At 40.7% G+C, this 23,494-nt stretch overlaps 1 protein-coding gene across 1 annotated transcript in view; it reads left to right on the forward strand.

Annotated features, from left to right (window-relative positions):
• Positions 1-23,249, forward strand: part of LOC148361536 (noelin-2-like) — a 39,175-nt gene extending 15,926 nt beyond the window's left edge. Inside the window, exons 4-8 of the mRNA XM_088342238.1 lie at positions 14,076-14,295; positions 15,669-15,775; positions 18,966-19,142; positions 19,360-19,533; positions 22,813-23,249. Of these exons, the coding sequence (XP_088198364.1) occupies positions 14,076-14,295; positions 15,669-15,775; positions 18,966-19,142; positions 19,360-19,533; positions 22,813-23,133 (999 nt within the window). The 3' untranslated portion in view covers positions 23,134-23,249. The remainder of the gene's footprint in view (positions 1-14,075; positions 14,296-15,668; positions 15,776-18,965; positions 19,143-19,359; positions 19,534-22,812) is intronic.
• The last annotated feature ends 245 nt before the right edge of the window (positions 23,250-23,494 follow it).

Genomic DNA, 23,494 nt, shown 5'->3' on the forward strand with positions numbered 1-23,494 from the left:
TATATATTCTTCTGAAAAAATAAATACATATAAATCCAAGGCTTGTCCACTTCTAAAATGTTTATGATGAAAATATAATATACAGTGAAGAAAACAACATTTAGGTTTTTATTACAACAAAACAAATAAAATAATATAATCAAGACTTGTGAATAAAGAACAGAGCTGTCTATCCTTTATAAAAAGTTTTGATAGTTTTATCAGGAAATGGGCATGGTTTGAGTAGAACAGACTTTTGAATGAGTGTGAAATCCCCCAAACCCCATTCTCAACCTAATCCGGTTTGGACTAAATCTTGCTGGATTCCGTAGGTGGTCTAACAAAATCCAGTGCTAGTCATCCAGTCCTTGCTGTCAGAAAACCAGATATCATTTGGAACAGTGTAGAGCCTGTATAACAACTAAATGAATGAAAGCATTGAGACATCAAACCAACAAAAAGTTACTAAACATTTTTTTTATGATTGAAATAAATAAAAACGGGTGGCAAGGCATCTGGGTGGTTAGCGCGCAGCCCCATGGTGAGGATGTCCAGGGTTCAAATCCAGCACTTTCTTACTCACTGACACCATCTTCTGGCTGGTGTCATCATTGCAGCCTGTGCCAAACTCTTGTTGCACATGCAAGTACGTGCTTTTCCTAGACACGCTAAAATTAGCTCTTTTTTCTCATCTTTTTGGAGGTTTGGTTTGCGGTTTGGCGTGTACTTGGAACAGGCCTTTTCTCACTTTCACCATTGTCATGCTACACTAACAAACACTGCGGTGACAAGCATAAAGTAATCCTCCGACCCCCCATTTCCGCCCATTTCGGGGAACGAACAACGTTGCTAAAAGTAAGATGAAAGCAGATACTCTAGGGCAGAAAATATTCTACTTTTAACTTTTTGAGAACACCTTAAACAAAACACCCCACCTTTAACTAGGAGTGTGGTGCAATCCACTAGAAACAATGAGGCTTTACATATTCTGGTTGGGATTAAAAGTTACATCAAATAGTTACATCCCATTGCTCCTTTGTAACATTCAACCCGTTTCACCTCACCAGTATTTTTTTGACAAGTTATACAGTAATCCCTCAGTTATCACGGTTAATGGGGACCAAAACCACCCGCGAAAAGTGAAAATCCACGAATTAGCGACTCCCCTTCAAAAATGGTTTGAAAATTTAAAAAAAAATCTATATATTTTTTTATTATTTTATTATTCTTTTTTTTTTAGACCTGCGAAGCTCTGAACCCGCGAACGTGGAACCACGAAGTAGCGACGCCCCTTCAAAAATGCTTAAAAAAAACAAGACATGCAGTCGTATGAAAAGGTTTTTTTTTTTTTTAATTATTTTATTTTATCATTATTATTTTTTTAGACCCGCGAAGCTCTGAACCCGCGAATGTGGAAGCGCGAAGTAGCAAGGTCCCACTGTATATGCTCTGGGACAGGGGCTGTAAAAATCAGCTGAGAGCCCCCAGGCCATGGTTTGGAGATACTTAATGGTACAAATCCAGCAACCATGGCATGTTCTTCCCATGCCTGCGTGGCTTTCTCCGACATTCCAAAAACATGCATGTAAGGTTAGTTGGCCAGTCCAAATTGTCTTTAGGTGTAGATAAATGAGTGAGTCTTTTGTGTTTGTGTGCCCTGCTACTGGACGGCAACCAGTTCAGGATGGGCTCCAGCAACGCCCTAGTGAGGATAAAGCAGAAAACGGATGAATGGGAAATGTATACACTCATGACTACATAGGCAGTGGCACATTTCAATATTCGAACAAATCCAAGTCTTCAGTTAACAGTAAAAACATACAATAAGATGATTAAAAATTTTGCTAGAACAGATAAGGTCAGGTGTGATGTGTGGGCAAAGTGAGCGACAGGAGATAGTGTAATTCTAACCTGTGCAGTTCTGTAAGACATTTTGTGAGTAGAAGAAATAAATGTGATTTGATATGACAAATTAAAAAAAAGCAATTTCAAAAGATGATTGGAGTGAATCGCCTAGGGTGAATGCAGATTACAAGCTTTGCCCATCTAAATGTCTTGTTTGAATAGCTAACCTTCTTAATGAGAACTCAATTTACTCCAAGGTCATGTCATTTTCTTGTGCTGAAAAATACCCGTTATGGGTTTTGTATCGAAATAGTCTGTGGATAGCGGCAAAAATGAATGCTAGTCTCCTGGTGACCAACCTGTATTTGATACTTAAAAAAAGTCGGCCTTTATCAGGTTGAATCGACTTACAGCAAAAGCACTAATTTAACCACAGATTCAATGAAGGAAATTGTTCTCCCTTTGCCTGACGATGCGAGGAAACGGCTCGACATCTTTATCAACAAATAGCACCTCCACATAGGGGAAAAAAATCGATCTACGTGCTCCGACACTTTGTCGAAGTCCTACAGCAGCCTGTGATTAAATTCAAAGAGTGTGGGAAGAAAAAAATAGAACACAAGATTTTACTTGCTAATGCCTCCTCTTCTTGCTCATCTTTCGTCTGACTGCGCCTCTGGCCAACCTTTTCTAATTCCTTCCTTTCATCCGGAACCCCTGCGGAGAGGAAACCTACACCCTAACTTCCTACCCAGCCCGAACTGCTGCTAAAAATAGCATGTGGTTATTGATTATTTAAGTTATTGAGTATTGTTGCAACACTTTCACATGCCAATGTGAGGAGTAGACGTTTTTTCAAATGGCTTAAAACATTCCTAATACACAGTGAAGGAAATAAGTATTTGAGCACCCTGGTATTTTGCTATTTCTCCCAGTTAGAAATCCTTGGGGGGTCTGAAATTTTCATCGTATGTGCATGTCTACTGAGAGAGAGATAAACTAAAGATAAAAATCCAGAAATCACAATGCATGATTTTTTAACGATGTATTTGTGTGATAAAGCTACTAATAGGTATTTGACTACTTGAGAGAATGAATGTTAATATTTGGTACAGTAGCCTTTCATATATATATATATATATATATATATACTGGACTGTCTCAGAAAATTAGAATATTGTCATAAAGTTCTTTATTTTCTGTAATGCAATTAAAAAAACAAAAATGTCATACATTCTGGATTCATTACACATCAACTGAACTATTTCAAGCCTTTTATTATTTGAATATTTCTGATTTTGGCTTACAGCTGAAAAAAACTCAAAAATCCTATCTCAAAATATTAGAATACTTCCTCAGACCAAGTAAAAAAAATAATTTTATAACAGCAAAACTAAATCAAACATTTGAAAATGTCCATTGATGCACTCAGTACTTGGTTGGGAATCCTTTTGCACGGATTACTGCATCAATCCGGCGTGGCATGGAGGCAATCAGCCTGTGGCATTGCTGAGGTGTTATTGATGCCCAGGATGCTTCGATAGCGGCCTTCAGCTCATTTGCATTTGTAGGTCTGGTGTCTTTCATCTTCTTCTTAACTATACCCCACAAATTCTCGATGGGGTTCAGGTCAGGGGAATTAGCAGGCCAATCAAGGACAGTGATGCCATGGTCAGTGCACCAGTTACTGGTGGTTTTGGCACTGTGGGCAGGTGCCAGATCATGCTGGAAAATGAAATCCTCATCTCCATAGAGCTTTTCAGCAGATGGAAGCATGTAGTGCTCTAAAATCTCTTGGTGCACAGTTGCATTTACTCTGGACTTGATGAAACACAGTGGACCAACACCAGCAGCTGACATGGCTCCCCAAACCATTGCTGACTGTGGGAACTTCACACTGGATTTCAAGCAACTTGGATTTTGCTCTTCTCCAGCCTTTCTCCAGACTCTGGCGCCTTGACTTCCAAATGAAATGCAAAACTTGCTTTCGTCTGAAAAGAGGACTTTGGACCACTCTGCAACTGTCCAGTGCTTCTTCTCCATAGCCCAAGTCAGACGCTTCTTCCGTTGTCTTGAGTTCAGTAGTGGCTTGACCATGGGAATACGGCTACTTTTAGCCCATTTCCCGGACACGTCTGTGAACTGTGGCTTTTGATACCTGGACTCCAGCTTCAGCCCACTGTCTTTGAAGCTCCCTCAAATTCTGGAAGCGGCTCTTCTTCACAATTTTGTTAAGGCTGCGGTCATCTCTCTTGGTTGTGCAGCGTTTCCGGCCACATTTTTCCCTTCCAACAGACTTTTTGTGGATATGCTTTGAAACTGCACTCTGTGAACAGCCTGCTCTTTGAGAAATTTCTTTTTGTGTCTTACCCTCCTGATGGAGGGTATCAATGATGGTCCTCTGGACAGCAGTCAGATCAGCAGTGATTTAGTTTACTGAACCAAGCTGAGTGTTTTTAAGGCTCAGGAAACCCTCGCAAGGTGTTTCGAGTTAATTAGATGATTCAGGTGATTAGTTGAATAGCCTACTTGTATAGTTTTTCATGATATTCTAATATTTTGAGATAGGATTTTTGAGTTTTCTTAAGCTGTAAGCCAAATTCAGCAATATTAAAATAATAAAAGGCTTGAAATAGTTCAGTTGATGTGTAATGAATCCAGAATGCATGACATTTTTGTTTTTTTAATTGCATTACAGAAAATAAAGAACTTTATCACAATATTCTAATTTTCTGAGACAGTCCAGTATATATATATATATATATATATATATATATATATATATATATATATATATATATATATATATATATATATATATATATATATATATATATATATATATATATATATATATATATATATATATATATATATATATATATATATATATATATATGTGATTCTTCTAGGGCAGCACGGCGGCGCAGTGGTTAGCGCTTGTGCGGCACAGTTCATGTCATGGGAACCTGTCGTGGGTTCAAATCCAGCTCCAGACTTCCTGTGCGGAGTTTGTATGTTCTCCCCGTGCTTGCGTGGGTTTTCTCCGGGCACTCCGGTTTCCTCCCACGTTCCAAAAACATGCATTTCAGGTGAATTGGCCGGTCCAAATTGTCCCTAGGTGTGAATGAGCGAATGAGTTGTCTGTCCCTGTGTGCCCTGCGATTGGCTGGGAACCAGTTCAGGGTGTCCCCTGCCCACTGCCCGGAGATGGCGAGGATGGGCTCCAGCCCCCCCGTGACCCTAATGAGGATAAGCGGTACGGCTGATGAGATGAGATGAGATATATATATATATATATATATATATATATATATATATATATATATATATATATATATATATATATCTCATCTCATCATATATATATATACAGTGCATCCGGAAAGTATTCACAGCGCTTCACTTTTTCCACATTTTGTTATGTATACAGCCTCATTCCAAATTGTATTAATTTAATCTCTTATCTCAAAATTCTACACAAAGTACTCCATTATGACAATGTGAAAAAGTTGTTTTTTTTACTTTTTTGGAATTTATTAAAAATAAAAAACTAAGAAATCACATTTACATAAGTATTCACAGCCTTTGCCATGAAGCTCAAAATTGAGCTCGAGTGCATCTTTTTTCCACTGATCATCCTTGAGATCTTTCTACAGCTTAATTGGAGTCCACCTGCAGTAAATTTAGTTGATTGGACATGATTTGGAAAGGCACACACCTGTCTATATAAGGTCCCACAGTTGAGTGTGCATGTCAGAGCACAAACATCAAGCATGAATTCAAAAGAACTGTCTGTAGACCTGCGAGACAGGATTGTCTTGAGGCACAAATCTGGGGAAGGATACAGAAAAATCTCTGCTGCTTTGAAGGTCCCAATGAGCACAGTGGCCTCCATTATTCGTAAATGGAAGACATTTGGAACCATCAGGACTCTTCCTAGAGCTGGCCGGCCTTCTAAACTGAGCGATCGGGGAAGAAGGGCCTTAGTCAGGGAGGTGACCAAGAACCTGATGCTCACTCTGTCAGAGCTCCAGCGTTCTTCTGTGGAGAGAGTAGAGCCTTCCAGAAGGACAACCATCTCTGCAGCAATCCACCAATCAGGCCTGTATGGTAGAGTGGCCAGACGAAAGCCACTCCTTAGTAAAAGGAACATGGAAGCCCGTCTGGAATTTGCCAAAAAGCACCTGAATGACTCTCAGACCATCAGAAACAAAATTCTCTGGTCTGATGAGACAAAGGTTGAACTCTGAGGTGTGAATGCCAGGTGCCATGTTTGGAGGAAACCAGGCACCGCTCATCACCAGGCCAATACCATCCCTACAGTGAAGCATGGTGGTGGCAGCATCATGCTGTGGGGATGTTTTTCAGCAGCAGGAACTGGCAGACTAGTCAGGATAGAAGGAAAAATGAATGCAGCAATATATAGAGATATCCTGGATGAAAACCTGGTCCAGAGCGCTCTTGACCTCAGGCTGGAGCGAATGTTCATTTTTCAGCAGGACAACGACCCAAAGCACACAGCCAAGATCTCAAAAGATTGGCTTCAGAACCACTCCGTGAATGTCCTGGAGTGGCCCAGCCAGAGTCCAGACTTGAATCCGATCAAACATCTCTGGAGAGATCTGAAAATGGCTGTGCACAAACGTCTCCCATCCAACCTGATTGAGCTTGAGACTTATTGCAAAGAAGAATGGGCAAAACTGCCTAAAGATAGGTGTGCTAAACTTGTGGGATCATTTTCGAAAAGACTTGAGGCTGTATTTGCTGCCAAAGGTGGATCAACAAAGTATTAAGCAAAGGCTGTGAATACTTATGTAAATGTGATTTCTTAGTTTTCTATTTTTAATAAATTCAAAAATAGTATAAAAAAAACTTTTTCACATTGTCATAATGGAGTATTTTTTGTAGAATTTTGAGATAAGAGATTATTTTAATAGAATTTGGAATGAGGCTGTAACATAACAAAATGTGGAAAAAGTGAAGCGCTGTGAATACTTTCCGGATGCGCTGTATATATATATATATATATATATATATATATATATATATATATATATATATATATATATATATATATATATATATATATATATATATATATATATATATATATATATATATATATATATATATATATATATATATATATAATTAATAATCGATAATCGATAATTGTCTTCAATGAACTTATTTTATAGAGCATACAATTGTGGAGGGAATCACGGCAGCGCAGTGGTTTGTGTGTGTGCGGCACAGTTCTGAGGTCATGAGATCGAACTTTCCTGTGTGGAGTTTGCATGTTCTGCCCGTGCTTGCGTGGGTTTTCTCCGAGCACTCCGGTTTCCTCCCACATTTCAAAAACATAGCTGGGACCCTAGTGAGGATAGGCGGTGCAGATAATGGATGGATGGATACTTTTGTGGTTTTCACAATTTGGTTGATTGGATCCCTTAACCACTACGGTCGTAAGGACATCATTTCCTATGTTCTATGTTGGGTAAGTACATCCTGGTGGCGCCCATTCCTCTCCAGGCCAATATAAGTTTCCACCCGGTCTCAAACCGTGACCTTTCGCGTCTTAAGCAAATGTGCTAACTACTGCACTACTGAAACATTTTGACGGCACCAATATTAAAATGTGCAAGTTTTCATCAGAAAGATATTTAGCATTTTCGTCTTGTTTATTTCATTATTTTTGTTGTTATGGAGGCAATACTACCACATGACCTTTAGAGCATCCAATAGACTTTTTGTGGGGTAAAGTTGAAGTTGTTTTTGTGCACATTCTTAACTTTTTTGTGCCCTTTTTTAAAAAGATGTGTGCCTTTTCTGAAATATCAATCTAATATAATGCATGATTTACTGTCAGTTTCCCCGCTATTCTAACACCTGCAAATTAATAAATCGAGAATTCAGATTCACAGACAGCGACAAATTGATTCCTCTTCTCTCATGGTTTGATTACAAACGATAACGTTTTGGCACCCCTGATCGTTTTAAAGATTTTTCTTTATGAAACATTGGTTGTTTTGATCAGCAGTTTCATTTAAATATATCATATAACAGATAAACAAACAAGTGAAGTAGGATTTACAGGAAGTGCAATAAGTATTTAAATCAAGTTAGGCAGATGTATTAAATTGGGCGCCCCAACAGAGAAATTATATCAATATCTGATAGAAGAATGGTCAAAAATACCTTCAACCAGAAAACAGTCCTTTATTGGAAGCTATAAGAAGTGTTTAGAGGCAAAACGTTTTTATACGACTGCATGTCTTGAACTGTGTATTTTTTGTCATAATTTGCAAAGCCACACCTAAATCTCAGGGTTTTATAAATTATAAAATAGCAAATAGCATTATGTAAATTTAGTTTCCAATTTTACAAAGATAATTAATTTTATTAAAAAATATATATCTTTCAAAATTCCTAACACCTAATCCCTTTTGCTTTGATACAAATCAAATATGATTTTTAATCAGAATGTTCACCATCGCTTTTTTAAAGACCAAAATCCATACAAATTTTGAGTATTGATTGATACCAATACCACATACACATACCGCTACTCCATAAAATTCCTTATTACGAGCAAAGAAAGACAGATATTCGTATGAATACCTTCAAATCCCAAGAAAATATTGCTCTTTAATACTGATAATGTATTGTGCATATTAAATAAATAGTAAATAGCAATTTACAAAACAAGGCTGGTATTGGCACTAATACCTAAAATTGATATTTTGCCCAGCCCTCTTTTTTTACTCAGTTTTTATGAATTTTTCATTAAGAAAATTAAAACCCATCCCAAACAAACTCAAGACAGGCAAAACATTATTGTTTGCGGCTTTTCTTAAGCACAGCACACACAAAAAATAGCATCAATCACTAATTAACTAAAGGAAACAATTGAATAATTCATACAAAATTCAGCTATACGATACAAGTATGAAATACATAAATAAGATCCCAAAGGGAGTTGGCTGAAGCCAAAGATATGTTGAAAAAGCAAAAGCAACACACTCAAAGGTGTTCTACGGGATTTGTAACTTTCTTACTCACTGACACCATCTTCTGGCTGGTGTCATCATTGCAGCCTGTGCCAAACTCTTGTTGCACATGCAAGAACGTGCTTTTCCTAGACACACTAAAATGAGCGCTTTTTTCTCATCTTTTTGGAGGTTTGGTTTGCCGTTTGGCGTGTACTTGGAACAGGCCTTTGCTCACTTTCACCATTGTCATGCTACACTAACAAACACTGCGGTGACGAGCATAAAGTAATTCTCCGACGTCCCATTTTCTCCCATTTCGTGGAACGAACAGCTTTCCTCAAAGAAAGATAAGAGCAGATACTGTAGGTGAGAAAATATTCTACTTTTAAGTTTTTGAGAACACCTTAAACGACACACCTCACACTTGACTGGGAGTGTGGTGCAACCCACTAGAAATACTGAGGCGTTACATATTCTGGTTTGGATAAAAAGTTACATCAAATAGTTACATCCCATTGCTCCTTTGTCACATTCAACCCGTTTCACCTCACCAGTATTTTTTTGACAAGTTAATCTCAGTAATCCCTCGGTTATCGCGATTAATGGGGACCAAAACCACCCGCGAAAAGTGAAAATCCATGAAGTAGCGACGCCCCTTCAAAAATGCTTGAAAAAAAAAATAATTCATATATTTTTTTATCATTTTATTTTATTATTATTATTTTTTAGACCCGCGAAGCTCTGAACCTACGAACGTGGAAACGCGAAGTAGCGAGGTCTCACTGTATATGCTCTGGGACAGGGGCTGTAAAAATCAGCTGAGAGCCCCCAGGCCATGGTTTGGAGATACTTAATGGTGACAACCAAGATGCTGATCTGCATCACTACCCTCCATATCAATCAAGGCAAATAAGCATCACCAAAGAGGAACGCAGGCAAAAGACAGACCTGTATAACGAGTCCACGGAGACCCCTAAACATCTCTGTCCCAATCCACTTGGCCTCGATTCAGCCCCACTTATGAAATCCCCGCAGCCAACTCTCTGTAGTCGTCATGAAAAATAAAGCAGTCTTGTTGCACAACTCATCGGCTGAGTTGCACACGACGGGAGTCCTACGGGATTATCCCATGCCCGCCAGATGGGACCTTTGGGGCCTTTTCCATTTAGCCGCCTCCGCATTTGGTTTTGCGACTCTTTCGCACCTCCTTGCAGAAATAAGATGCAATACTTCAAGTGACGTAAAATGGAATAGTACACGAAATGGGAGTGAATATAAAAAATAATTGGCTAGGGTTCTGTCGTGAGCTTCCTTCTTCTCATTTTGTGTCCACCGCTGTCTTGTTTTCTCTCCCCCCTTGTGTCAGCCTACGAACTGCTACTCCAGCCCCCATGTTGTCTTAGTGTGTCTCGTTAGTGATTGTTAATTCAGTTCCATTGTTCGGCTTTTTTCGACCTTTCAAAACCACTGCATATTTTCATTAAACTGTCCCTCGGAAATGTTTAAAATATAATTCCCGGCACCAGTTTTATGTTGTTTTTGTGTCATGGTTGCCATGGCGCCCAATTGGCCGTGCCCGTGTGTGTCACGGTTGCCGTGGTGCCCAATTAGCCGCGCCCGTGTGGTGCCAGCTGCGGCTCATTGAGAGATTGACTTTCTGTTTATATAAAGCTCAGCGATCTCTTGCTTCAGTGTCAGCTCGTCAAACGAACTTCTGCCCCACAAGACATGGGTTCTGACTCTGTCCTGTTTTCCTGTGATATCTCCAGTCCGGTATTGTTTCCGTTTATTGTTGTCCTGTTTAATTTCGGGTTCCAGTTTAGTTTCTGTCTGTTTTTGTCCTGTTTATTCTTTTCTCCAGTTTTTGTTCCCGTCTAGTTTTTCCTGTTAATTTTTGATATCCTGATCCGTTATCTATCTTGTCTGTCCCTTCCTGTCCGGTATCGACCCCATTTGTTCGATATCTCTGTCTTGTCGGTCTCTGGCTTCCTGTCCTTCCACGCCAGACCAGCTTCCTAACGTGCATGACTCCCCATTTCCCATAAAATAAAAGGCTTGTGTGAGAACGTCACGTGATTGGTTCCTGTATCTGTTCTGGTTCTGACATTTTGAATCTTTAACTATCATATTGCCTTAATTGCCAGGAAGGTTTTTTTTTTGGTCAACGAATCTACGGAGGTTATACAGGTTGATTATATCGGTCAGTAAATTTGCTGTCATTTTGGATTTTACCATGTATGTTTTTCAAGTTTTAAAACATTTTTATCTTTTTTTCTAGAAAAATAAGAAAAATAGTAGTTAAAGTGTGCAAACATTATCAGCAAGTGGAACAGTTTCATAGCTATGTTCTAACTTGTTCAGGGTATTTCTTGTAAAATGAGACAACAATAATTAAAAACAGCAAAATTCCGAGTTAGATTTTTACTTTATTTTATTTACCGGTTTTTATTTTTTTTGCAGCGAAATCTTAAACTACCTCAACAAATAAAGCAAAAATACTGACTATATGGCAAGATAAACATAGGTGATAGATATTTTCCCGTTCAGGTACTTTGTAACCTGAAACTTTCGTATGTAGAAAAATTCGTAAGTTTAGGTACCACTGTATTGTATTGTCAGTATTTTTTGCTTTTTCTTCAGTGTGGTAAATGCACCAGAAGATAGAGAGCGTTTAGACGGCATGACCAAGGACTTCAAAAACGTTTGAAATTGAAACACACCGCAAGAACACACTCTCACTGTGATCTATACAGAGAATGCAGAGATGCAGAGAGGAAAGCAGAGCGGGGGTATGAAAGATACTTGGGCGATATGAATTGGCCAATCGGTATCCAAGATTTCTTGAGTTGCTGGCCAATCTGCTTGAATCTTGGCTGTAGTGCATCTGTTGGATTTTTTTATAACTGTGTGGTGTTAGGGTCTCAAGTGACCTGTTCTGAGGTTGTAAAAATCTGATAATTGATGTTTCTTGGGGGCTACAAAATCAAATTACAATTGGAATGAATGATTATGGATGCATATAATGTTTGTTAGGATGTTGTATTAACTATGTCCGGCGTTGCTTCTTTCTTTTTGGCGGTCAGGATTGAGTAAGACCCCAAGTCAAAATTGACACACTATCAATGGTTAGTGGTGCCAAGTCTTAACAAAACATGAGGGTTAAAAAAAAAAAAAGAATTTTAATTGAGCATTTTTTCACTCGAATAGGAGTGAAGCAGCGATAACCGAAGCGCAAAGTGGCGAAGTGTCTCTGTAAGTCCTCTTTTTCAAATAAAAGCTGTCGTTTTTGTACTGTTCATACATTCAAAACTTCCGTTCGTCCGTTATCTGCACCGCTTATCCTCAGTAGGGTCGCGGGGGTGCTGGAGCCCATCCCAGCTATCTTCAGGTAGTCTGCAGGGGACACCCTGAACTGGTTGTCAGCCAGTCGCAGGACACACAGAGACAGACAACTCACCCGCTCATTCACAACAAGGGACAATTTGGACCGGCCAATGAACCTGACATGCATGATTTTAGAATGTGGGGAAAACCGGAGTGCTCGGAGGAAACCCACGCAAGCCTGGGGAGAACATGCAAACTCCACACAGAACTGTGCCGCGGACGCCCTAACCACTGCGCTGCCGTGCTGCCCCATTCAAAACGTATCAAATTTAAAAAACAAACAGATTTGTAATCGTATGATTCTGATTTTGTCTCACTCAGTTTTTCACATTCACAGTTTTTCAGCCATTTTCTCTGACTTGCTGTGTTTGAACCCGAAGCGAGCGCTGTCCTCGCAAGAGCTTAGCTTCACCATTGGGATTGTCACAGCTGCAGAGTCTCTCACAAAAGAACCAAGCCAGACGTGAGGGGGGAAAATAGAAACGCTTTTTTCACCCATACCTAATCCGACTACCGTTGAAGCACCAATTCAGTCCAGACAACAACCAAAAAATAAACCATTTTAACCCACCAAGTGTGAGAAGATTATCCGCTCATACGGTTTCTTTCGAGAAACAACCATCAGAGTGGTTTCGTCCCCTATATTTGTCGATTTTATTTTTCAAGGAATTTCTGGTTAGAACTTTTATGGCGCTTTCACTAGTGTTTAAATGTCTTAATGGTGTTAAGCAATCTTATCTCTCTGCTTTGTCATATCAGCCCTCTTGATCCTCGAGGTCCACTGGCAGCAGTTTGTTGACTGTTCCAAGGGTGAGGACCAAATGGTTATGGCTATGGTGAAGCAGCATTCAGCCACTTGGTCCTCCCCTATGAAACGGTCTGCCAGAAGAAATCAGGACTGTAGGGACCGTTGATATTTTTATGAGGAGGCTTAAGGCCCACTTTTTAATATGGATTTTATTTGATCATTTTTATTTAGTTTGATTTAACAGCCTTTTGTTGCGCGTGAAAAGTGCGGTGACTTTCTTAGACGCGCTCGAATAAACTCTTCCTTTTTCATCTTTTTTGGGGTCAAGATTGCTGTTTAGACTCTATTTGAAACATTCCTTTAACTTTCCTCGTTTTCATTCTAAAATGAAAGTAAACTGTGTGCACACGCGGGAAATCACTTTCCTCGACTCCATTCTTTACGCCTCCTTTCCTCCACTGTAATTCGCTCTGTGGCTGGAACATGGATGATAAAAGTAAGGTAAAAGCAGATAGATGTGGTAAAAAAATGGGCATTGGCATAGGCATTGTTAACACATACTTAATACAGAAAAAGAAAATCTACTTTTAACTTTTTAAGGACACTTTATTATATACACCACACCAGTAATTTGTTATCTGTTATGTTATTTTATATATTAGACATTGATTATGTGAAAAGGGGACTGGACCCAGATACGCTCCGGCTTTTTCATGCCTGCACTTTGTTTTCCTTGTGTTCTGTCAATTGTTAATCAATGCTGTTGATTTTCAACTTTTGTAATCTTGCATATGATGATGAGCCGGGAAAAAAATGGTAAATGTCAATCAATCAATCATTCATAAATCACCTCTCCTCTTCCTGAGTCCTCACAAATACAATATACAATTTTGGGATTACTTTGAGTGCTGTCTTGCAAATCAAGTAAATTGGTCAGGCTCTGGCTGGTTCAGGCTTTAATACCTGTTAGTCTGAGTCAGGTCAGGCTGTATTTTTTAAGGCCCGATCTTACCTGTACTGACAAGTGCTTAACAAATACATTTTGATTTGACTTGATTCAAAACCGCTCTAATAATGTTAATTTGATATGATCGTCATCTAACCGACATGTTGTTTTTGTTCAGGAGCTGAAAGGCCAGGTGACTCAATTGCAGCCCCTCCTGTCAACGGCCGATCAGTACAGATCGGAAGTTCAGACGTTGGGCGCCCTGCGAAGCGAACTGCACAACCTGTCCACAGTCTTGACGTCCATTCAGGAGGAAGTTGGAGCGTACGACTACGAGGAGTTGCAAAGGAGAGTCGTGCTGCTTGAGACCAGACTGCACAGCTGCATGAACAAACTAGGTCCGCTACTCAGGGCTGATTTCACTTTTCACATTTGTCATTCACACATTTATCGAGGACTGATCCAGCCATATGTAAATGTATACACAAATAACTACCTACAAGTATATGGCATAAACAAATAAACATGTGAATAACGTAATAATTAAGTATAGGACATAAATTAAATTTACTAATTATTTTATTATTATTTATGCATTTTGTCATTAGTTTATTTCAATATTTTGTGTCGTATATTGTTGTTGATTTGCATTCTGTTGTATATTTTGTCCTATACATTGAGATGTATTATGTTGTGTAGGTGAACTAATAGATTTTGAACTATTAGTTGAAACACATTGCAGTTGATTGGCAAAAAGCTCAGCCTGTTTCACCTGCCCACTCATTTAAAAAACATTATGTTTGGACGAATTAAATGACAAAATTCATGACAAAATATAAGCAAAATACACGAAAAAATACACGACAAACTACACGACAAAATACATGACAATATACACGACGAAATAAACAACAAAATACACAAAGAAATACTGGATAAACCCCACAACAAAATACATGGCAATACACAAGAAATACACAACAAAAAAAAACAACAAAATACTGTATACGATAAAATATATAACAAAATACATGACAAAATTGACCATAAAATGGAAGACCAAATACATGACAAAATACACGACAAAATTTGGACTGCACTATTTCCTGTTTGTTCTGTTATGGCTTTATTGTTGTTTTGTATTCTGTGTGCAGAGACCTTGGATGTCCTGAAACGCGCTTTAAAATATAATGTACAGTATTCATATTATTCTTATTATTATCATTATTATTATTGTTGTTGTTGTTGTTTTTGTCATTGTTATTAAAAGATTCACATAAAAAAAAACACCGCAGACTACATGACAAAATACATGACCAAATACACAAAAAAAATCAGGAAAAAATCATTAAAAAATGTACCATGAAATACAGGACAAAATCCCCAACATAATACATGACAAAATACAAGACAAAATCATGACAAAATACACAAAAACTACACGACAAAATAAACACAAAAAGTAATACCTAAATTAATAAATGGCAAAATTTATTAGAATAAATGTACATTTATGTCAGCTATTTATGTATTACGTGAAGTAGTTAAAATTTTCATATAATTTTGGTGGGTTTTTTGGTGGTTTTTTCAATTTGTAATTAAAACTGTATTTTAGAGAAAACTAAATCCACCTCTCCACGTGTGAGGTTGTGCTATTTGAATTAAAAAGAAAAATTGGTTTTGTACTTTTTGGGGTACCTAATGTGGAGGCTCCTTGCTATCTATCTTCCAAAATAAAAGCATGTCCTATTTCCACATTGCGGGCGGACAGGTTGCGGTCGGCTGACAGCCGTCAACGGTCCCATCACGGTGCGAGCGTCGGGGTCCCGCTTTGGCTCCTGGATGACTGACGCTATGATTCCGAGCTCTGACAGCAGGGTGAGTCTTACCCTCAACTCTGACTTGCGTGCGTTTGTGCGTGATTGTGCGCGTACGTATGTTCAGTGTATAACTGACAACTGAAGCAGGAGGTAAAATGGTGGTCACGTGTCATCCAAATGTTGTCTGTTTTTGGGAGTTACATTATTTAAAGGAGTCTTTTACAAAATCACACAACAAGCTGGAGCTGGTGAATATAGGGTTGTTATTATTTTTTAAAGCAACAGTGTGTATTATTTAACACCTCCTTAGTGCAAGGATCGGGAACCTATGGCTCGCAAGCCGTATATAGCTCTTTTTATGAGTATATATGGCTGGGAGATGAAATCATGCTACCTAATTCTAATAAGCACATGTTCAGGTCTAGTCTGTGCACAGCTGACAAAGCACCAACAGCGTAATGGTTTGGTCAAGTATGTAAAGAGCATACTCTCCACTACAGTTTCCAGTCAAGGTGTCGCACCAACAAATCCTGTTTGGGGTGTAAGTGGCTAAGGAATCATTCAAATGGAAACTCGTTAAATAATTTGGGTTCACTGTTGAAACACTTTATGACGGAAACCCACAGAAAAACTGTAAACAGCCAGAAAACCCAGCCAAGCACACAGCAATTTGCACAGCGCACTTCTCTCTGCCCAGCGCAGTCTGCAACCAAAGGTAAATACCTCAGTATCCTCGTTTGCATTTTTTGTGACATTTTAACAAGATAACTCTGCTTGCACCTTGTTTTGAAACCATTATTTATGAAAATATAAAGGTTAGAATGAGCCTCAACGAGTAATTGCGGTAAGGAGTGGGATACTGTATTAAAGTTGTATACTGTATTTGTTGATATATGACACAGGCTCTGGCATTATTCTTATCTCATAAATGTAATCAAATCATCTAAGATCACACAGTGAAATAAAATGCACTGAAAAATTACATATTGTCTGGGCAGCCGGTTTGGGAGTTTTGTCTTAGAATATATGGTATGGTTCGATGGATCGGTCCCTTTGAACGTGTTCAAACATCCCACTATCTTCTCACAACACCTCTCCACTCATTCATATCACCAACAAGAGATCTATCTTCCAAGAGCACCATTTATACAGGTTGTAATTAGAACTGCCTTACAAATTAAAATGAAGACAATTTTAAATGAGTAAAAGAAAATTATAATTGGTCCTAAAACGCAAGGGTCCATACAAGTGTATTCTAAAGATTATTTTTAGGGGTAAACATTATTATTAATGAATTTAGCATAAAGAATGAAGGTAAATTATGCCCAAATATTTAAATTGTACGGATGGGTTGAAATATTTTAACTGTAATTTGGTTCTTATTTTTCTTTTTTACACCGAGCACTACCGTACTAAAACCTAAACTCTTGTCCCGGTTAAGATGTACAGTATATTTTCTTCCATACCAGTCCTCGGATATGGCGTTTAGTATGCAGTTGAAACAACTAAAAGAGAGTTTTTTTGTACCAGAGGGGAAAATGAATGGTCATGGCAGCAATAGAATCAATAATAGAAAAGGAACAACAATGCAGGAAATAAGAAAGGATGTGGACTATCAAAAGTAAAAAGTCTCCTGGTTGCTCTCAAAAGTAATCCATCTGATATTGTTAGATAGCCTTCATTTTATATACAAAGTGTAGTCTAATTGTGAATTGGCCTTCTTTTGTTATTTTTGCAAAACTACCCAGGACATGAACGCAGCTGACACCCTGTCAATTGAAGCTGCTCTTCTTATTGATCCAGACACTTGTCAATAGAGTGATTAGCATTTCCCAACAGCAATCCTTCTGGGTTTCTTTTTCGACATGGTAAATATGATTTTTGTCATATTGATCTTTGTTTTCCTTTATTTTACATTTTTCTTTTCAAGATTACTACTCTGTGTGTTGTGATGCACAACATCACAAATTGAGTTCAGCATCTGACTGGCTGTGCCTTATTTGAATTCGGGGTTTAAGGTCTTTAATTAAGTCTTCTTTTTTCCACTACAAATAAATATGGGCTCCTCCATTTTACATGTGTTTGTGCGTGAGTATACACACGTGCACTGTATATGAAGTGAGGCAATGAATGCGGTTGTCAGGGCAACCGTCTGGCCCGTGCAAGGTGTGATTTATTTTGCTGCCTTGACCCTGCGCTCGTGGAAGTTTTCCTTTAGAGTCACACAGGAATAGAAACACAACAGTGAAGAAGCATTAGCAGGTGCTGGGAAAGCGGGTTCAACTTCCGCCCCCTGTTGCTCTTCCTGGTGACTCAGTGATGAAGTTGGCAAGAGCCCCACCGTACATGAGTCTCTCAAAACCAGATGTCACCAACCTGGTGCCAGCCATCAAAGAACACTTGGTAGCTTGCGGACCGGTTTAAAACATACCATAGCTCACCAGTGATGGGTCAAAGTGATTTTCTGGGAAAACATTGAAAAACACCAACAGTATGTACCACGGTCAATGGGGACCAGAACCACTTGCAAAAAGTTAAAATTCACGGAGTAGCGTCACACCTTCATAAAAGCCCCAAGAATCAAACTTACCTCGAGATGACGTCCTTAGCGACGAAAAGTAACGATAGTCACATAATAATACCTACAGATTTACAGATAAAAACAGAAATTGGACGGCCTCTTCTTTCTGTGCAAGAAAGCGATTTAGAAAGCGGCTGGGTAGCCGCACTCTAGCATCGGGTAACCTTGAGTTTAGCCGGGTCCCTGTGATGATTAAAATACATCTGTCCAGATTTTAGGGGTTTCCCACGAGTGCCAACGGAAATGGATCTGGCGTTGGTGAGATACAGGTTCAGCAGGTGTGACTTAAGAGATATGCTAGCCTAGTCGTAGTAGTAGGACGGACCTGCAACCTGGCTGTTGCTTTCTCTACGCAGTTCAAGTCGCTTCTACAATCCACAAAGCACCTGCTGGTGCTCACCAGTTCTTTGCGCTGTCCTGACTTTCCTCAAAGTCCCATTTAATTGACTATGTTCTTTTCAATGCAACGAAACATCTAAATTTCTAGCTCAGCTTTAGCTGTAGGGGCTGGTGTTTGACGAAAACTAGCAGCTACGACAGCGTTCTCTTCCCGTGTCATCTGACCAGTGAGAGAATTCATTTGCCTCCAGGCTCAGCCCCACACACCAGATACATCATAGTGCTTACAAACAAATCAAATGGTGTCTGAAATGTGCTTGCGATTAAGGTGTGGTCCATGGACGGCTTCTACCGTGGCCGTCGCGTACTGGAGTATCGCACCATGGCCGACTTCACCAAGGGCCAGAACTTTGTTCAGCATCTGCTGCCGCATGCCTGGGCCGGCACAGGACACGTGGTCTACAACGGCTCGCTCTATTACAACAAGCACCAGAGCAACATTTTGGTAGGCCAAAGAGAATACACTACACTTGTATAGACTTTTGAGAAGAGTTTTGAGAAGAGAGGGTTATTTTGGGGTGTATATATTTAAGTGTTGACAAATATTTGGATAACAACGTCAATGCAGAAGCCTAAATCCTCATTAGGGGCCTTGAGCACCAGGAGAGTTGGATCAATCGCTTACCTAGAATAATATCATAAAGATCAATTGTGTATTGTAGGTGCAATACCACTTCCGCTCCCGCAGTGTGCTGCTGCAGCGCAGCCTTAGCGGTGCCGGCTACAACAACACCTTTCCATACAGCTGGGGGGGATCCTCTGACATCGACCTCATGGCCGACGAGACGGGCTTGTGGGCTGTTTACACATCCATACCCAACGCTGGAAACATTGTGGTACAATAAAACAAATTGCATGTATTTATTGAAATCATCAATGTATGTTTTTAATTAGTTTTTATCTTTTATACTTTAACTGTTGGTATTAATCAGTGTAATTATCTTGCCAGTGGTTGTGGTCTTTTTTTTTGTGATTTACCCTGTAGTATTATTCTTTTCTTCCAAGCACCCGTTAACATTGAAAATTATTTTTGGTAAGCAATGGAAAAAAAGGGGTGAGGGAGAACAATAGTAATAAATATATACTCTTTGGGTAACCATGGACCAATGTTTTGCGTGGCTCATTCGACTTCCTATGTTGTATTGTAGAAAATGACAAAAATTGTTGGGTTGTTAAAATTAAAAAATAATAATTTGTTAAAAATGGGCAAACATTTTTACAGGGTTGAAACAAAAGGTACTGATTTAAGGGGGTTGTTTTACCAAATAAACAAAAAACAGTTTGGCGGGTTATTTTGTACAATATGAAAGATGAATAAAATTTCTCCCTCAGCATGTTTGTTGAAACATTCTGTTAAACAAGCACTGGAGTTGAGCAGTTCAGCTAAGATTTTTGTCAAATTGGGCAATGTGATGTACAGAACAAGGCTGTATGGTTTCACAAACGCATTATCAAAATGGCTGAGAGTCATTTTTATACAAGGAGTGCGGGCTATGACAAAAATGAAACCGACACCAGCCCTTTTTCGTGAACGGGTCAGGCAAGTACTGATAAACTCAAGGCCTCCCCCTAACTTCAAACTAAAAACACCACTTGAAACGTTGTGGAGACTGAATAACAACTGAAGGAATGGATATGTCTGTCACGAGAGCGTGGTGGCGTGGAAGGGGACCGGACCAGAACGGAGGCAGGAGGCATGAAGGGAGAACTCAAATGCGTTGACGATCCATAGGTTTTATTTAATAAAATAAAAGTCGCCCAATACTCCGAGGCAAAACAGAACAATACAGAGTTCCTCCGGCACGAACTCATCAGGACAAGGCATAACAGACTAAAACAGGACAAGGCATAACAGACCGGGATTGTGAATAATGAGTATTAAGTAATGAACCAGCACCCGCCAAACCCAAAATCCAGCCTTAAGTAGCAGAACAGCAATCAGCTGATCTGCTTCAGCTTGAGTTCGGGGGCGTGGCATACTGGTCGTCATGGCGACCGTGACAGAGCCCCCCTCTTAAGGGACAGCTCCCGAGGTCCCAAAAAAAAAGAAAAAATTACTACCTCGCGCCCCGGAATGTTGACGATCGCGATTGGGGCAACCCTGCTCCCTCCTCCGAACACGCAGGAACGGGGAGAGGCAGGCGCCATCTGCGTCGGGCGGATCGGAATCGGCGCTCGGCAGGGGGGGTCTGGTGGCCAACTGGACAGGGGATGACAGGCAAAGGCAGAACCGACGAGAACAGGACAGATAAACAGGACAGGCCGATGCAGAAGAGTCGCACTCAGGACAGGCCGATGCAGAAGAGTCGCACTCAGGACAGGCCGATGCAGAAGAGTCGCACTCAGGACAGGCCGATGCAGAAGAGTCGCACTCAGGACAGGCCGATGCAGAAGAGTCGCACTCAGGTCAGGCCGATGCAGAAGAGTCGCACTCAGGTCAGGCCGATGCAGAAGAGTCGCACTCAGGTCAGGCCGATTCAGAAGAGTCGCACTCAGGGGGGTCAGATTCAGAAGAGTCGCACTCAGGGGGGTCAGATTCAGAAGAGTCGCACTCAGGGTGGTCAGATTCAGAAGAGTCACACTCAGGGGGGTCATATTCAGAAGAGTCGCACTCAGGGGGGTCAGATTCAGAAGAGTCAGGCTCAGGGGTTCAGGTTCAGAAGTGGCGATTCAGACAGGACAGGCGGAATCAGAACAGGCAAGACATGAGAGGGTCAAAATCAAAACAGGCAAGACATGAGAGGGTCAAAATCAAAACAGGCAAGACATGAGAGAGTCAAAATCAGAACCGGCAAAACAGGAGGAGCGGAGTCGGGCTGGCAGGCAGCGGAGTCGGAGTCGGCCCGACGGGCAGCGGAATCGGAGTCGGCCCGACGGGCAGCGGAATCGGAGTCGGCCCGACGGGCAGCGGAGTCGGAGTCGGCCCGACGGGCAGCAGAGTCGGAGTCGGCCCGACGGGCAGCAGAGTCGGAGTCGGCCCGACGGGCAGCAGAGTCGGAGTCGGCCCGACGGGCAGCAGAGTCGGAGTCGGCCCGACGGGCAGCAGAGTCGGTGTCGGCCCGACGGGCAGCAGAGTCGGAGTCGGGCTGGCACGCAGGGGAGACGGAATAGCAGGCAATCGGCACGGGAGTCGGGCAGGCAGGCATGAGAGTCGAACAGGCAGGCGTCAATTCTTCCCGGGACCCCATTCGAGGCACAGCAAGGGCCACGACGGGCGGGGCCGTGGTTCGAACGGGCAGGGAAGGCCAACTCAGTAGGCGCCTGCCGAACTGCGCTCTCCAGCTCTCCCAAGTCGCGCTGGGATCGTTCGCTGAGTTCTATTTGTTGGCGGGTTCATTCTGTCACGAGAGCGTGGTGGCGTGGAAGGGGACCGGACCAAAACGGAGGCAGGAGGCATGAAGGGAGAACTCAAATGCGTTGACGATCCATAGGTTTTATTTAATAAAATAAAAGTCGCCCAATACTCCGAGGCAAAACAGAACAATACAGAGTTCCTCCGGCACGAACTCAACAGGACAAGGCATAACAGACTAAAACAGGACAAGGCATAACAGACCGGGATTGTGAATAATGAGTATTAAGTAATGAACCAGCACCCGCCAAACCCAAAATCCAGCCTTAAGTAGCAGAACAGCAATCAGCTGATCTGCTTCAGCTTGAGTTCGGGGGCGTGGCATACTGGTCGTCATGGCGACCGTGACAATGTCATTATGTAAATAATTACATTCAAATGAAAAAATAATCATTAAGTGCATTAATTATGACTAAGTGGGCAAAGGAGATACAAATGGCCAAAATAATAAAAGGTTATAAATGAAGAACTCTCAATCATGACTGTAAGTGCACTGACACATTTCAATATTATGAAAAATTCTACCCCTGTTTTAATTATATAAAAGGCAACCAAATGCTTTTGACATGTTCAAAATGTATTATTAACTATTGGATATGATTGGACAATGAGACTGTTTAGTCCATTTTTTTACCTGGCATCCAATAGCATTACTCAGAGCTGTGGTGAACTGAGTAACTTTAGCTTTCCTAAGTGTGCTGAACTCTAGCATTTCTTCAAATAATCAATAAGAAGATTGTAACTACATCGCCTCTGCCCCTAGGTGAGCCGCCTTTGTCCCCGCTCCCTGGACGTCCTCCGTAGTTGGTCCACAGGCTTCCCGAAACGCAGTGCAGGCGAGGCCTTCATGATCTGCGGGGTCCTCTACGTCACCAACTCACACCTGGCCGGAGCCAAGGTTCACTTCGCCTACAACACCAACACGTCCACGTACGAGTACACGGACGTGCCCTTCCACAACCTCTACTCGCACATCAGCATGATGGACTACAATCCCAGAGAGAGGGCGCTGTACACCTGGAACAATGGACACCAGGTGCTCTACAACGTCACGCTCTTCCACGTTATACGCACCGACGGGTAAACCGCGTTAGCGGGGTGGGAAGAGGAGTCACGGACTCAGTCAGGCTTGTCGATCTTTTTCATGGATGTGTTGCGTTCGCATGATTTTGTTCCTTCAATAAACATTGACAAACTTTACTCCTTTCTTCTCCTCGTTGTTTTTCAAATAAAAACAAACAAACGATGCAGGCTGCCTCGTTTAGCATAATGAACAGAGTTAATGTTTTTAAGTTAGCTTAAGCTACCATATTGGCGTAACTTACTATTGTTAGTATCAGTGAGATATATAAATGAATCTATGACATATTCATCATTTGATTTGGAGCAGGAACGCAACATAAAATTTGTTGATAGAAAAAAAAACATTTTATTGTCTTACGTTG

Source organism: Urocampus carinirostris, chromosome 8, assembly GCF_059441175.1.
Source record: "Urocampus carinirostris isolate Australia breed hairy pipefish chromosome 8, RoL_Ucar_1.0, whole genome shotgun sequence".
Classification (NCBI taxonomy): domain Eukaryota; kingdom Metazoa; phylum Chordata; class Actinopteri; order Syngnathiformes; family Syngnathidae; genus Urocampus; species Urocampus carinirostris.